Below are 16,620 nucleotides of genomic sequence, written 5' to 3'. Positions count from 1 at the left end.
CAAGTCTCATTCTACCTCAACCTGAAGCTGGATCTCTTGATTAAGAATTGTCTCTTTGAGCACTTGACTTTTACCACTGAAGGATAGACTAAAATAATTTTGAGCATTTCTCTATCCTTATTAAGAAAAAAAAATCTCTCAGTTGACACCACACAATTTTGTACTACACACCATTGTTCTTGCATCTGTTGTGCTGTATGTATTACGTAATAGTTTTTGAAGCATGTATTTTCCCATCTACAAAATAGTTTCTAGCTCTTTAACATGTTACATTTACAAATCGTACCTTATGGCCTATTCAAGATGACATGAACTTAAGAAATTTCTTTTTGTAGTATTTTGTTTACAGTGATAGAAATGACTTACAATTCTACAATGTTTGGATGAAAATCAATTTATTTTTTCTTAATTTAAGTATCTATATCACGAGTTACAAAGAACTTTAGATCCTTTATATGAACATATGAAGAACTGTGATAGCCAGTTCCTTTTATTTTGCAGTAAAATTTCAAGACTGCATTTCAGGTATGATAGCAAAGTTATTTGGGACTTTATTGCTCTTGAAGATTTTGCTTCACAAATTTCTGTGTAGGACAGTGAAAGTTGTGATTAGATCTCTAAAGATCCAAGGGCAAGGAGGGTGGGGGAGAGTAATCATTCCTTTTGCTGGAATATCCACTTAATAAGTAAAACAATAAATAAACTTCAGTAGGAGATAAAAAGTAGGTTGAAGAAAGATTATGAAAAAAAGATCAGAAATAAACAGAATAAGAAGATATGCAAAGCAGAATATGCAGAGCAAATAACACTGATAATGATAATAGAGACCTCTCTTCCAAAATCAAGCAAGCAAACAAATTACAGTTGTGAACAGTATTAAAGATAGTCTAGAGTCAGGCATGTGAAATAGAAACTAAAAATTAGAGTAGAAATTATGGAAGGCTGTAACTAAGCAGTTCCATTTGAGTATACAGTTAATATCTGTCAGCTCTCAAGAAATATGTTAGTTTTATAGTGCTGTATAATACTCCGATTTTCCTTCTCCAGTTTTTTTCTTGCACTATTATTTTTTAACCTTGTCCCTCCAAAATATATATTTCTGTATTTGAAAGTTCTTTTTCTGATAATTTTATATGTCTTATAATAATAGTAGAAAATATATTACTTCTACCACCTTTTACGGTGAATATATGATGCCAAGTGTTTCAAAATAAGATTCATTATAACAAATTTATTCTTGGGGTAAATGTTACATATCTAATACAAACCATCTCTGAGTAGTAAAATATTTATGTACAGGTGCAATATTCCTGTCCAGTCTACCACATTCAATTTTTAAGAGTCTAGGACAGAAATAGATGTTTCTCCCTTGTTATATTGACTCCACAGGAAAAGCAAGAAAAAAAAAAAAAAAAAAAAAAAAAAAAAAAAAAAAAAAAAGAATATATATATATATATATATAAACCATACTGTTCCCCATATATTTTTGAATGATTTTTCAAAATTTTAGGAGTAATAAAATTTTGGATTTGCAGAGTAACCAGATTAGAAGATTGTAATATGACTACCATGGATAGAAAAGCTGAGTTTTTTTTTCTCCCTTTATCTGATAGGTTCTGTAGCTACTGCCTGCCGTGATCCTGGTGTCCCCATGAATGGAACTAGAAATGGGGATGGAAGAGAACCCGGAGACACTGTGATTTTTCAGTGTGACCCTGGATATGAATTGCAAGGAGATGAGAGGATAACCTGCATTCAGGTAGAAAATCGGTACTTCTGGCAGCCCAACCCACCAGTCTGCATAGGTATGCAGAAGACAATCAAAGAATGGTTTCCAAAATTTTGAAATTTTGTGCAATTAATCACACTTCTTTGCAAACTTTATTTTAGGAAACTAATGCATATTCATTATTTATTCTGTATAAATCTTCAGTGAATGTTACAAAAATCATTCCTCCCTATTACTAGTGCAATGTGAGAGCTGATCTTAAAGTAATACTTCCTGTTTTATGATGTTGGCCTGTGACATCAGAGGCAGATGTTGGTGGTATGGCAGTAGAAGTTGAACCTTCTCAGCAGTATTTCATTACATATCATTGCTGTGTGACAGATGGTAGCAGAGGAGAGTCTGACAAAATGATGTCTGAGAGTGTGTATGAAGCAAAGATGAATCACTGAATTCTTTCATGAGGAAAAGAATGGCACCCATTGGCATTTCTCAACACTTGTTGAATGTTTCTGGAAACCAAAGAGTGGATGTGAACGCAGTGAGGAATTGGGTAGCATGTTTCAACAGTGACAACAGCAATAGTAGGTCACCTCTGCTCTTGCAGTTTGTTTTGAATGCAGGCTCTTGTTCATTACTGACAAAAACATTGTCAAGCTCATTGTGGTGACTATCTCAAAAATAATGTAGATGTATTGGGCTCTTTGTATCTGTTGTAGTGTCCATGAAAATAAAGAGGATACATTTGCAGTTAGCTGAATGGCCTGGGGCAGTCGCCAGGGTGGACAGGGGCCCCTTGGCCCCTGGGAAACCATGGCAACAAATGTCTTGAAGATAAGAGAGAAGTACAGGTTAGACCAAATAAGGAGGAAACAAGACATGCCACATGTCCATTGGTCAGAGATAATGGTAGTAGCCCTAAGGCACGGGGAAAGTTTTAAGAAGGGTGTGCTCCTTGCAATTAAGGCCATTTTGCCGCTCACCATATTGGTGTCATGAAAAGCGTGCGAAACTGACCGGGGCTGTCGGAACACTTTCACAAGGAGACTTCAGTCAGGGTCTCCGAAACAAAGGCGACATACATTACTTTTGGAGCAATCTACATAGGTCTCATACTTTATCTTTTAAGCTTATGTTATTTATAGTTTGATTATCTGTGACAAGGAAAGCAAGAAAGCCAATGCAATGATCCTTTCCCACAAAATCTGAAGAATGGTGATAACTATAGGATTTGGTTATAGTTTGTATGCCTGCATTCACAAAACATCAGGCACATCACTGAGTAAATGTATTGGTCAGGTAAAAAATGTCAAAGGCTATAATAGGATACTACTGGAAACAGAGAAGATGGCACATTACTGACTTTAGTACAGACTTCATAATTTATGAAAACAATATTTTTGTTAGTAAAAATGAAAATACGTTCTTTATCTGTAAATATTATCTCAGTCTCTAATGCTATACAGAATAACAAAGCTCATACTGAATGAATTTTGGAAGGATTTACTTGGTTAACTGACTCATCATGAAAAAATATTAAGAAATTACATAAGTAGTTAGTAAATAGCAGCCCTCTAATAACCACTTCTCAGGTAAATCCTTATCACTACTGATCTAGGAAGAAATTCTAAACTGAAACTTCCAAAACCTAACTTAGAGGCAAAGTTATAAATAATTAATGAAATGTGTCACATTTGGATAGTTAGGTAAATAATGTAGTGATACTTATTTACCCAGTATGTTCTTTAATGCAATCAAATGTAACACCGTTAAGTAGAATGATGGAAGATTTTGCCTGAGTGCATAGAAGCTGCAGTAAGCCTGAAAATCTCCAGGCGTTGTGATGGGTAGCCTCTTAAATAGGATCTGCAATTGTAGTGGTACAGTAAAGAAGGAAAATGGAATTTTCCATGAAAGTGCAGCTGGGAGAATGTTCAATAGGCCAATTACAGTGGTATCGTCCTGAGTGACTTTTATATGAGATAGTATGCTTACTCTAACAATCCCAAGAAAGGACCGCTTGAAAGGAACTTCTCAAAGGGGGTGGGGAAAAATGAGGGCATCTAAAATAATCAGACAAGAGCTTCTGGCCTCGTAAAATACGAAACTGCACTGCAGCTTTGAGATCAGCTGAATGTGGGCATTCACTTTCCTTTGCCATCCCTGATAACATGGTCTTCGGCAAACATTACAAGAAGGAACTTGCTAGAAACCTCAGCTGCTAGGAGCACTTTTTTAGCTTCCATGTATTTTCTTGCCTTTAACACACTTAATTATCTTAAACATTTAATTATCTTTAACACACTTTATTTTATCTTATTTAAAGTTTTAACAAGTTTTAGATTAAGTACTGTAATTACATATAAGCAAGGAATACTAAGGTTATCGCATACAGCACTGGCTACTATGCTTACAAAGAGGTTTATGAAGATAGGTAAATATAATCTACATCTCTATTTTTCATTGTGTAATACATTAAAATTACATTTTTCCTAGTAGATTGACACATGCTTTTCTTTCTGGATGGGCAGTTATATTGGGAATTAGGCCTTGTGTCTAGTGCTATAAATTGCAGGTGCCCATTAAGCTTTGTATTCAGACCTGGTCTTCCCCCAGATACAAATGAAGTTATGAAACATAACAAAAGTATTTCACACATTAAATTCAGACAGTGAAAGATTCTGCAACACTCGTGAATTTAATTCAAGCACACAGAAAAAGAAAAAAAGATAAATAAGATGACTAGAAAACTTTCTTATTTTCAAAGTAAAACTCTTATCCAATCATTTCTTTTTATGTCTGCAGAAAGAGCATGTCTCAAGTTTATGGTGTTTTCAGAAAAGCCTTGATATACTGTTAAGGAGAGAGGAAAGGACACAAAGTTCTAAACACACGTTCTACTTGGTAATATTAGTATTGGTCTAAAGAGAAATGTGAACGCAGCTTTTGTTTCTATTTAAGCTTTGTAAATACTTCAGTTATTGTTTAACTTTTAAGGGACATTAAATGTCAGTGAACATAGTGCTGATACATGCTTCTTTTTCTCTTACCTTGTTTCCTCAATTCCAATTTATTTTTATTCACAGCTCCTTGTGGAGGAAACCTGACTGGCTCATCAGGTTTTATACTTTCACCAAACTTCCCTCATCCTTATCCCCACAGCCGAGATTGTGACTGGACTATCACTGTTAATAATGACTATGTTATATCACTAGCATTTATCAGGTAAACTTTCTCATAATTTTAAAAATCATGTTTGTGACTCCACTAGTGGCAATTGTTCAGAGCTCTGTGTTATACTGTCAGGTATCCTTAATTGTCAGTGCGATAAATAATTGTTATCTGTGTCAGCAATCTCATCAAAGACATTACAGTATTCACTGAACACAGAGCTGGAGCCTGGTAGCTACTCTTCAGTTAAAGGACTCTCAGTTTGTTCTGATTAATGTGTATTGGGATAGTTCTCAATTTACTGATATTCTCTTCCTGAAAAGTTGCTGTGTAAAATAACTCACCAAAAAGACTCCCAACCAGCAGGACTGTCTTTAATGATTCATATTTTCTATGAGACAGTCACCTGATATTTAAGAAAAAAGATCAAAAATGTGTAAGTGTAGTTTTATTAGTCCTTATTATTTCATAAGCAATAAGATACTTTTCATTGCTCTGCTTATTAAAGGGAAAAGGTTTAACATTCCCCTTCATTACAATGCAATATTAAATTAAATTGACCTTAATGGAATCCACAGATGAACTTTTACTCTGTATATTGTATGCAACACATAAAGTAACCTATTATGCCTGTTTACTATATGTGAAAAATAGTTATCACAGCAAATTTATATTTGTAATGTCCCTTCAAATTTAAATCCTGTTTATGCTGAAAATTGTGTAATACTGTCTTCATTCTAATCACAGATAGTTTGATGCATATTTCAGTGATGTTTGTCATATTGTTTATTTTCATTTGGCCTTTACTGATATACTATGCGATTTGCTGATAAATATATTGTTTTTTCCCTTACAATATTAAATGGGAACTATTTTGTACCATGGAACTCTTTCTTTACATTCTGTGTTTGACTAGACTGGACAAAGTCATTTCATTTACAAACAGATTCAATGAGTATTTCATGTTTAGGTGAATGATTCAGAGTGCAAACTAAATTATTTGTTCCAAAGAAAGTATTTTCTGATGTAAATCAGTATAATAAAGTAAGTGAGTATCTAAGAACATTCTGCTCTTTCTATTCCATACTTAGGTATAGAAGACCCTAAAACTTAGAATACAACCACTGTTTTACAGTGCAATTCAGTACTGTATGTGAACACTCCAGATAAATCCCCAGATACTGCTGGGTCATGAATAAAATCTGAGCAGTTACAGTGATTTCTGAGAGAAGCTGACAAGCTTAGTAGAAGTTGGTCAACAAATTAGAGCACTTACTGAGATTTGCCTCAGTAATGACACACAGACTAAGAAAAAAATTCTAGATTAAGGAAAATATACATTCTTAAATAAACCAAACACTGAATAAAAAAAATTTAAATCCACTTTTTACTGCCAAATATGGCTCTTGAGTGGGACTTATTCCAGGAATCTCTTCTAAATTCAAACACAAACTAAAAACAGAAGCCATCCACTCTTGTATTCCTTTTGAAGGAAATATTACTTAAGTAATGCAGAAGTTAAAAGAAGTATTTTCACTGAAGAAGATAGACCAAGTTTTTAATGCCTACATTCATTTTTTCAGGACCTAGTGGCAACTAGGAACAAAATATGGTTTGTCTCCATTCTTCAACTACCAGTCTTTTTTTTACCTTTGTACACAATCAATTTCTCAAGGAAATTTGGTTAACACCCTGCCCCCTGCTAATATTATAGTTCAAAATTAACAAGCTATCTTATTTAGACAACATAATTAACTAAATTAATTGCATTAACTAAAAGAAAATGTGTATGGGAACTGCTGAGTCACAGCCTGAACCTCTGATTGATCCCTTGAGGCAAGCAATGAGTCAGCCAGAGGAGCACAGGTGAAGGCAATTCACCTGTGCTGCCAGAATGGGTGGAGTCAGGCTTCACCCTCCTACACCCATTTCAGAGCTGGTTAGCACTAGGGAAGGATCTCTTCTGGAGATTGCTTCTGCTGGAGGTTTGTAAGTGAGCCCAGGATAGGGGTAAGCTTTCTATTTATTTTCTTTTTTGTTATCATTATCTGCTTTGCTAAACTCTCTTGTTTATTTTGTAATTATAACATCTTAATATTCATTGATTATACAAAAATGTTATACAAATGTTATATATATGTATATATACATATATACAAATGTATATAACATAGAAATATTATCTCATATTTCTTTTTTTTTCTTCCTACAGTTTCAGTATAGAACCAAATTATGATTTTCTTTATATTTATGATGGACCAGACAGTAATAGTCCACTGATTGGGAGTTTTCAAGATAGCAAGCTTCCAGAGAGGATAGAAAGCAGTTCAAACAACATGCATCTGGCTTTTCGGAGTGATGGATCTGTTAGTTTCACAGGGTTCCACCTGGAGTACAAAGGTAAATAACTTTTTTTTTTTCTTGTATTCAAAGCATTTTTAAGTATAAACTTCAATCTGCTTTATTTCCTCATAGTTGTCTGCCTGGTCAGGTTGAGCCTCACATTTGTGCCTGAGAAAATCATGGAACAGAACCTCCTAGAAGGCATGTTAAGGCACATGAGGGATGAGCAGGTGATCTGAAATAGCCTCCATGGCTTTACCAAGGGAAGGTCTTCCCTGACCAATCTAGTGGCCTTCTATGATGGACATGATGGTGACATCAGGGGACAAAGGGAAGGCTACTGATATCATCTGCTTGGACTTGTGCAAAGCCTTTGACAGGGTCCCCTCACCACATCCTTATCTCTAAATTGGAGAGGTGTGGATTTGACAGGTGGACTATGCAGTGGGTAAGGAATCAGTTAGAAGGCTGTGGACAGAGGGTTGTGCTGAGTAGCACTGTGTGTGGATGGAAGCTGGTGTTGAGTGTGTGTCCCCTAAAGGTCTGTCTTGCAACTCATGCTCTTCAACATCCTCATCAGTGGTGTCGATCATGGGCTTGAATGCACCCTTAGAAAGTTTGGCAGTTACACCACGTTGAGCAGTGTGGTTGGCACATTAAAAGGAAGGGATGCCATCCAGAGGAACATTGACAAATTCAAAAAACCCAATGAGGTTCAAGTTAGCAAAGTGCAAGGTTTTTCACTTGGGTCAGAGTAATCCCAGATACATATGCAGGATGGGAGAAGAGCTCCTTGAGAGAAGGGGAGAGCAGCAGCAGTAGCTGGCCTTAGGCAATAAGCAGTGACAGCAAGTCCAGGAGAAACAAGCAGGTAGCAGGCCCAGAAGAGTCCATCAGCAGGTGGGTATGTCAGACACACCCCTCTTGGTTGTAGGTCCCTTTTTTATATCTGCCAGTATAGCATTCCTGAGCACTTAGGTAACAGTTATGTGTAGCACATCTGAGCATGCAGATATGGTTATGCCCATACAGAAGACTTTTTATCAGCTATTAAGCTGCTACTCATCTCTCTTGTTGACTTTGGCCTGTGGATCTTTAAAGGATTTCTCAAACTTTGACCAGGACTTGCCTGGACTTGTCTGTGTTCAACAGCAAGCTATGAGACAAAGGTGCATGAAAAAAAATATCCCTTACACTGCCCGATTCCTAGAGGTTCAAGACCAGATTGGATGGGGTCCTGGGCAACCTGGTCTAGTACCAGATCTGGAGGTTGGTGACTCTGACCGTGGCAGGCGGGTTGGATCTTGGGTCCCTTCCAACCTAAGCCGTTCTATGATTTAAGAATATGGTGCTTCCTTTGAAATTCTGTCCCTCAGTATTCTGAGAGCCAAATTTCATGAGCAGGATAGGGTGGGTGGAACACTGACGTTGTTGCAGAGCTCACTGACTGCTAGCCAGTGGCTAGTTAATAACATGCAAAGTGTTCTCTTTATTGGTTATCTGTCTGATGTAATAAAGCAAGTTTGTGAACGATACCAGTTTGAGGGGAAAAGTCAGTACTCTGGAAAGTAATACTACTGTTTAAATGAACAGACTGGATCAATGCAGCGAGACCAATAGTATGAACTTCAAAAAGATCAAGTGCCAGGTTGTATACTATTGCCAGACAACCCCATGCACTGCCACAGGCTTGGAGCAGAGCAACTAGAAAGCTGTGTGAAGGGAAAGGATCTATGGGTGTTAGTTGGCAGTGGAGTGTGAGCCAGTAGTGTGCCTGAGAAGACCAATGACATTCCGTTATGTATCAGAAATAGTGTAGTCAGAAGAACGAGAGAGATCATCCCTCTGTACTCAATACTGGTGAGGGTACATCTCAAGTACTGCATTGAGTTTTGGGCCCCTCACTACAAGGAAGACATTGAAGCCTTATGGTGTGTTTGAAGAATGGCAATGAAGCAGTGAAAAGGCCTGGAGCACAAGTCTTATGGGGAGCTGAGGGAACTGGGATTGTTTAGTCTGGAGGAGGCTTAGGGGGATGTTATCGCTTTGCAACTACCTGAAAGAAGGTTGTGGTGAGGTGGGGGTTGGTCTCTTCTCCTAGGTAACAGTGATAGGATGAGAGGCAATGACCTCAACTTGCACCAGGAGAGGTTCACTTGAATATTAGGAAAAAATTATTCTCAGACAGAATGGTCAAACACTGAAACAGGCTGCTCAGGGAAGTGGCTCTCCAGAAAAGAATTTGTAGGGCCCTGTGGACAGCAAATTGACTGTGAACCAGCAACATGACCTCTGGTAAAGAAAGGTAACTGCCTTCTGGGCTGAGAGTGGAAGCAATAGTGGAATCAGCGTCTATGGGCGAGAGATTCTTCCACCTGTTGAGAGAATGGATGTGGCTCTCAGCAGCCTGGTTTCTATAGGGATGATATTATTAGTGTTTTGTCAGCAAATTCAGCAGTCTGTCACAACCATATCTTTGGTAAAAGGAAAATTAGTGGGCTGTAATTGTTCCCCACAGAAAATTTGTGCTATGACAGATCATGTCTTTCCTCAGTTTTTGATTTAAACTCCAGACATAATAGGTTGCTTTATTTTCTTCTCCTTTTAATTTTTTATTTAATGCTGATGTATACTTTATCCAAAGATCTACTAGGATTCTGAAATAAAAATTTCTTACCATACACTCAGCAACAGTAATCTCACAATATAAGCTTTAAAGAAGTACAGTAATAAGTAATTCAGTGGACATCGAGTGCACCTCAGCAAGTTTGCTGATGTCACCAAGCTGTGGGGTGTCATTGACACACCAGAGAGACAAGATACTATCCAGAGGGCCTTAGACAGACTTGAGCAATGGACCTCATGAACCTCACGAGGTTCAACAAATTCACGTGCAAGGTCATGTATCTGGGTCATGGCAACCCTCTCTACTAATACAACCTTGGTGACAAAAATATTGAGCGCAGCCTTGCTGAAAAAATCTGGGGTACTGATGACTGGAAAGCTGGACATAAGCCGGCAATGTGCCCTCGCAGCCTGGAAAGTGAGATTTATCCTGGGCAGTATCCAAAGATGAATGGCCAGTAGGTTGAAGGAGGTGATTCTGCCCCTCTTCTCCATGCTGGTGAGGCATCATATGGAATACTGCATCCAGGTGTGGCGTCCTCAGTACAGGAGAGGCATAAATTTGTTGGAGCACCTCCAGAGGAGGGCCACAAAAATGATCCAAGGGATGGAACAAGGACAGGCTGAGAGAGCTAGGGCTCTTCAGCCTGGATAAGAGAAGACTCTGAGGTGACCTGATAGCAGTCTTTCGAATCTGAGGGGGAGCTACAGGAAAGGAGACAGGATCTGTCTCCAGTAGGGTCTGTTGTGATAGAACAAGGGAAAATGCGTTCAGGATTAATAAGGATAGATTTAGATTGGATATAAAGAAAAAGTCTTAAACAGTGTAGGTGGTGAGATACTGGAACAGGTTGCCTAGAGATGTGGTTGGTGCCCCATCCCTGGACACATTCAAGGTGAGGGTGGATCAGGCCCTGAGCAACATGATCTAGCTGTACGTGTCCTTGTTCATTACAGAGGAGTTGATCTAGATGACCTTTAAATGCCCTTTCCAACTCTGAGGATTCTATGATTCTTATTATTGTCAAAGTGTTATACCTCTAATGTATTTGTATAATGAATTAATGAATTTGATTATTCAAACTTGAAATAATTTTCAGCTTGGTCTACGATCTTCCAGACTTCTTAAATGACAGTTTAGCTGGTTTACGTAAAAGTTATTAATATCAATGTGATGACTTACAGACTTTTTGGTAACTTGAATCTCTTAACTTTTGATTTTCCACTGAGATTTTGGAATTATGAGTGCTATGGAAGTGTTTGTCCTGCTTTTCACATGTCATGCTGTATTTTGAAGACTTACCTTTCAGAACAGGAAACATTTAGGTATTACATGCATTATACTACAACTATCTAAATTAATCGTTGTGGATATAAAATACTTATTGTTACTGTAATTAGGTGTTTTAGCTCTCACTTGCTACTAAACAAGTTTTCAGTTAAGATGTGTGTTCATGGCAATGTTACCCCACATTAGGAGATTTTCATGTTCTTTTGGAAAATGTGAAATTGAAATTTCAGAAAGATTATTCCATGTTTCCATCTTCAAATATAAATATATGAAACATTTATGGTTTCATAAGATATTATTTCTCACCTCTCATAAATATTAAAATATGTAGCTTGCTTTGAAAGCAATGCCTTATTTCAGTGGAAACTGCAACAGATACAAAGGGCACAGTAACACTATTTGATAGAGCAAATTCTCGGCTATTTTCCAACTTAGACATCACCTTTAGCTCTGCATTTTTGCCAGCAATGATCAAGAACCTTTGTGCCGCTCTTTTAAAATCTGTACTAGCAGAGGTGGCCCACTGTCAGTGCTGCCACTCTGAAATTCACCACCCATTACCTCACTGTGCTCATATCCACTGTTTGGTCTTCACAAATGTTCAGCGGGTGTCAATTAATATGAATGGGTGCCATTTTCTTCCTCATAGAGCAATTCAATTACACACTTTCGCTTCATGTGCATTTCCATGTCCATGACCATTTGTCACTGTGCCCCTCTGCTATTATCTGTCACCCAGCAACAAAATCTAATGGAATAATGGTGGGAAGGTTCAGCCTCTATTGGCATACCACTAATATCTGCCTTTGATATCATGGGATAACAGAAAAATATGAGGCATTACTTTGAGAGTAGACCTTGTATAAAATGGCCATAAGAAATCAAAATGGAAATATTTTTGCTTCACTGTCTTCTCTGTGGTAGTGAGAAATATCTGATGCGGCTAAAATTTATAAAATAAAGTTAAATATTTTCTCATTTTTTCTCTATAGTCTCTTAAGTTTTGAGAAACTTTAGCTTAGGGAGTGCTAGAATCACTGGGAGTATCTTTGTATTTAAAGCTACTATAGCCTTTTGGCAGAGATCTAGAAGGGCAAAGATCTGCAGTGCAATTATGACTTCTGCAACTCCTCAGGTAAAGAAAGTTGGCACTGATATTTCTGAAAGTAAATAAATATTCCCTCTTGACTTTCACCGCAATACCCATAAATGATAAAGAAGATAATCTGGATTTTCTGTCTTCTGCTTGATTTAAATATATATATATATATATATATATATATATATATATATATATATATCTGAATTACATCTCACATAGCACAAAATCATCTACCATTTTCTAATGCATTTACTATTTTTTTCATTAATAGAAGAATATAGCTAATTTTCCTTAAATGCTTCTGTATACTAAAGTTTTTGAAAATATGAGTTATTTTGGTGCAGTTTTTATGACTTGAAGTAGAGATCATGTTATAGATAGTTACAGATATTCACTTAAGGTTTATTCGTTTTGAAGAAATTCTTCTTTGCATATTTTTTATTTTGTCACAAACCGCTTATTTAGATTTTCTCCACACATCAATTTTTAGTCCATAGATCTTAAAACCAGGATGTGCCCAGTCTACCTGTAAGTGTGAAGTCTTGAAAAATGGTTCTTGTGATTACATTCTAGGATTTTCGTGGCAAAAGTATAAGAAATGTGAGTTTGGTCACTGTGAAGCAATGAGTTAAGTTTCTAAAGTGAAGGAGAGATGGCTACAGTCACAGGGAAACTGATGCAGAAGAGAAAAAATTCTAAAGTGTATATAAAATGTAAAATTAATAAGTCATTACATGTCTACACAGTTTTCAAAGGAGACCTTGAGAGAATTCCAGAAAGCATATGTAATGCTTTATATTATATTCAAAATTATTTTTTTTCTATTATAGCAAAGCTACGTGAATCTTGCTTTGATCCTGGAAATATAATGAATGGAACAAGACTTGGAATGGACTATAAACTAGGATCAACTGTCACGTATTACTGTGATGCCGGTTACGTTCTGCAAGGATATTCTACACTAACTTGTATCATGGGAGATGATGGAAGACCTGGGTGGAACAGGGCTCTACCCAGCTGTCATGGTAAGAACAATTTTTTATGTATTTTATTTGCCATTATTATTCTTGTTTTGTCACACGGAGAGGGATAAAAAAGAAAAAAAAAAATGAGGAGATAATCAGGTGAAACTGATTGCAGTAATTCAAAGTTGGTCCTTCATGTTGCAGCATATGCTGATATCTTCACTGAATAGAAAAATCTCAAAAGTGGAAAAAGAATATCCTCTCTTTGTCCATTCTGAGTAACTTGTATTAGTTTAACAAATCCTCCTGAAGATGGCAGATGAATTTGATGGATGCACAGAGAGAGAGGAGCCATGGCTCTTCTTCTAAGGCCTTGTCTCTTAGATAAAATACGGAGGGGAATTAAATCCCCGCTCATAATTAAAAAGAAAATGTAGGCCAGGACTCTACTGTACTGAAAGGGCAGCTGATAGGAATGGCTTTAAGCATGCTCTGAAAATGTCTGCTACATCAAGCCTCACAGGAAATCTTTTTTGAGAAATACTGTTGTCCTGGGTCTGGTCAGGCTTCAATGTGAACTAGCTAACGAATTGCTCAGTCTGTCAAAACATACTTTTCTGGGAATGTGTGAAACTAGAAAATATGAGTAGCTATAGAGTTCAAAAGTCAATAACTGTTGATTTTGGTGTTAGATAAAAACTGAACAGAGGCTTTCAGGATCACAGAAAAGTAGTTTTCTGAAATGTATTCAGTGCATAAAGCTGATGTTTCTTCTTGTACCTTTACAAACCAAATAAATCTTTTGTTAATGCTCTAGTCCTACGTACATTAGTCTTTACTGAGGCATTTGGTTGAAATCATTATTCAAAATGATCTTGGGCCTCTTTAGTAAGTGTGGGAAGTGAACCAAGTCACTGGTTTGACTTTTTTTTTTATGAACACATGCAAAGATTATCCAAGGTAATGTGCTAAGCTATTTTTCATTTCATGGTGGATGTCAAGAACAGGATCTGAGTAACATATGCAGATGCAGTGTTCCTATGACAGACATGATGGTAAATGATTTCTCTTAGCTTCACCAACTGTAGTTCATTTTATGTTTTTGGTACCAAGCAACAATTGTTCACAGAATAACAGGGTACCCTGCAAAGGAAAATTGTATTTATGATCGAGTGTAAGGCCTTCTTCCTAACAGAAGAAATAATTTATTTGCCACTAAATATATTACTATATATTATTATGCTGTGTTGTTTAAGCTTTGGGAATATTTGGCTACTTGTGTTTTAAGTTATCTCCATCTGAAAGACACAGTAAACTATCTGAGATATTGTTATGAACTGTTTATGCCATCGTTTGTGTTTTATGCCACTCTTTTTTTTTTAATAAAACAATAGTACTGAATATGTTCACATGCATTCTTTTTTAAGATGTGCTTAAAAGAAAAAAAGACAATTTTATACTATGACATTTTAAAACAATATAAACATTCTTAAATATGATTGCAACAAGAAATCTTAATTCCTAATCTTATGGGCAACAGTACATAACTACTTAAGATAGCAGTTTAGCGATTAAAGACAATGCTAATGACTGGATGTGTATATAGTATCAACAAAGAAACATTCACTTTTCAGTTATATGACCTGGAGGATAGTTTTCTTTATTCATAGTCAGGAAAAGAGGTGCTTGCAACCTCAGCATCTCCCAGCGTGTTTTCCTAAGAACTGAAATATCAAAGGAAATACCATTTTTCTTTTGGCCAAGAGGTTGCCTTTTGGTTTAATTTGTGTCTATCTGTACTTGTATAAAATGTTTTTGGAAGTAAAAACTTAATGATGAAAGACAGCACATAGATACTTAATTGGTTGGTTATATTCCCAATTCTTAAGCTATCGTACATAAGCAAGTAAAAAGAAGATTTTGAAAGGCACAAGACATCAGTTAGAAGCTTAATATTCATTACCTTACATCTGTGATATTTAGCATTCTCATTTCTGTTGAAAAAGAAAGAAAATAATTTTCTGGGGGAAAAAAAGGCTTTTTTTTTTTATTTTAGGCAGGAACAGATGAGAAATGTAACTGAGATCTTAGTTAAACCCTATAATAATGATGTTACTGATGGATAGTAGTAACTGCATTTTACATTTGCGGTTGCTGTCCATTTATTTGTTGTTGTTCCTTTACTGTTAAAAGCACTCATAAGTTCTTCTAGTATTTCATAAGTTTAATGTGCTACGCTGATACTTGTTTCTGCCATTCTTTGGCAGAGCCTCAGTATGATGAATTGACTTCAAAATAATTTATCCATGACTCTTTTCATTTAATGCATTGTCTTCATACTTTGAAGTTTGCAAATCATCATCATGCCATAAAAGCAGATATGCTGTCTTGGTATCTTCACTATATAACTTAAAAACACCAGAAAAGAGTTTCTTAAAGAAATTAAGCCTCAGAAACACGTTTTTTTTTTTTTTTTTTTTTTTTTTTTCCTTGTTAGAAAATGACCTTTGTCAGAAACTTTGAGAATGTTTGGTATTTACAGTGTAAAGAAAGCACCAAAGACATTCAGAGTTGTTTGCAGGAATGCAAAGACTTCTGCTTATTCAGCATTCTATTAAAGCAGAAAAGTTTTAAAGACACACTTAAAATATGTGAAAGATGTGGCAAACGTGATCAATTCAGATTCATTCATTTTTCTTCCATTGCAAGTCTGACAGTTTCATGTAAAATCAACTTATCCCTACTAATTTTAAACTTGAGTTATGACTAGCTGAAAGACATTACAAAATGAAATTAATTATTTACCATGGACATGTGAGCAAGTTGTGCTATCTGTTCTTGGACTTCCACTGTAATAGGATTATTATAAATAGACTTTACTATCTACATAAGTAATCTTTCACTGAGCGCTCAGATGAGGGATAATTGATATTTTTCTTGTATTGTGCACTTTTGTTATGCATTATTATTATTACATAATTCAAGTAGGTAAAACATACATGAAGATACACTTCTTTTTACATTATAAAGCATGGGAACAAGATTCATTCTTTTATTTTAAAGCTACCTAGCTGATCTCTTAAGTCTCTGCAAATAAATATTGTACAGCCAGTGTAGGAAAGAAAAAGCAACATAGTAGTTTCCTCTGTGTTGTTTACGTTTATGGTTCTGTGTAATGTCACCCATTACTTTGCATAAATTTGTGTTTAAAGTTGTGAAGAGTGAAATGACACAAGAAAAAGCAGTGCAGGTGAATGGAGAATAGGGAGTTACAGTCATAAGACTGTCTCAGGTGCTCCAACATTTTTTCACTTCTGCTTCAGTGTGTTCTTTCTACAACCTACAAGAGCTGCTCCAATATAGGTCCATACCATGGGGTCCATCCTTCAGGAAAAG

General features: G+C 36.2%; 1 protein-coding gene across 3 annotated transcripts in view; it reads left to right on the top strand.

Moving 5' to 3' along the window:
- The window catches only part of CSMD3 (CUB and Sushi multiple domains 3), a 539,260-nt gene that overhangs the window by 389,220 nt on the left and 133,420 nt on the right, over positions 1–16,620 (top strand). For all 3 annotated transcript variants that reach the window (XM_042869066.1, XM_042869064.1, XM_042869063.1), the window contains 4 exons: positions 1,615–1,806; positions 4,814–4,952; positions 7,111–7,298; positions 13,090–13,284. In XM_042869066.1, the coding sequence (XP_042725000.1) occupies positions 1,615–1,806; positions 4,814–4,952; positions 7,111–7,298; positions 13,090–13,284 (714 nt within the window). The remainder of the gene's footprint in view (positions 1–1,614; positions 1,807–4,813; positions 4,953–7,110; positions 7,299–13,089; positions 13,285–16,620) is intronic.

Source organism: Lagopus leucura, unplaced genomic scaffold (assembly GCF_019238085.1).
Source record: "Lagopus leucura isolate 7727_CA_CO unplaced genomic scaffold, USGS_WTPT01 Super-Scaffold_100002, whole genome shotgun sequence".
Lineage (NCBI taxonomy): Eukaryota > Metazoa > Chordata > Aves > Galliformes > Phasianidae > Lagopus > Lagopus leucura.
This window is presented reverse-complemented; position numbering and strand designations above follow the sequence as displayed.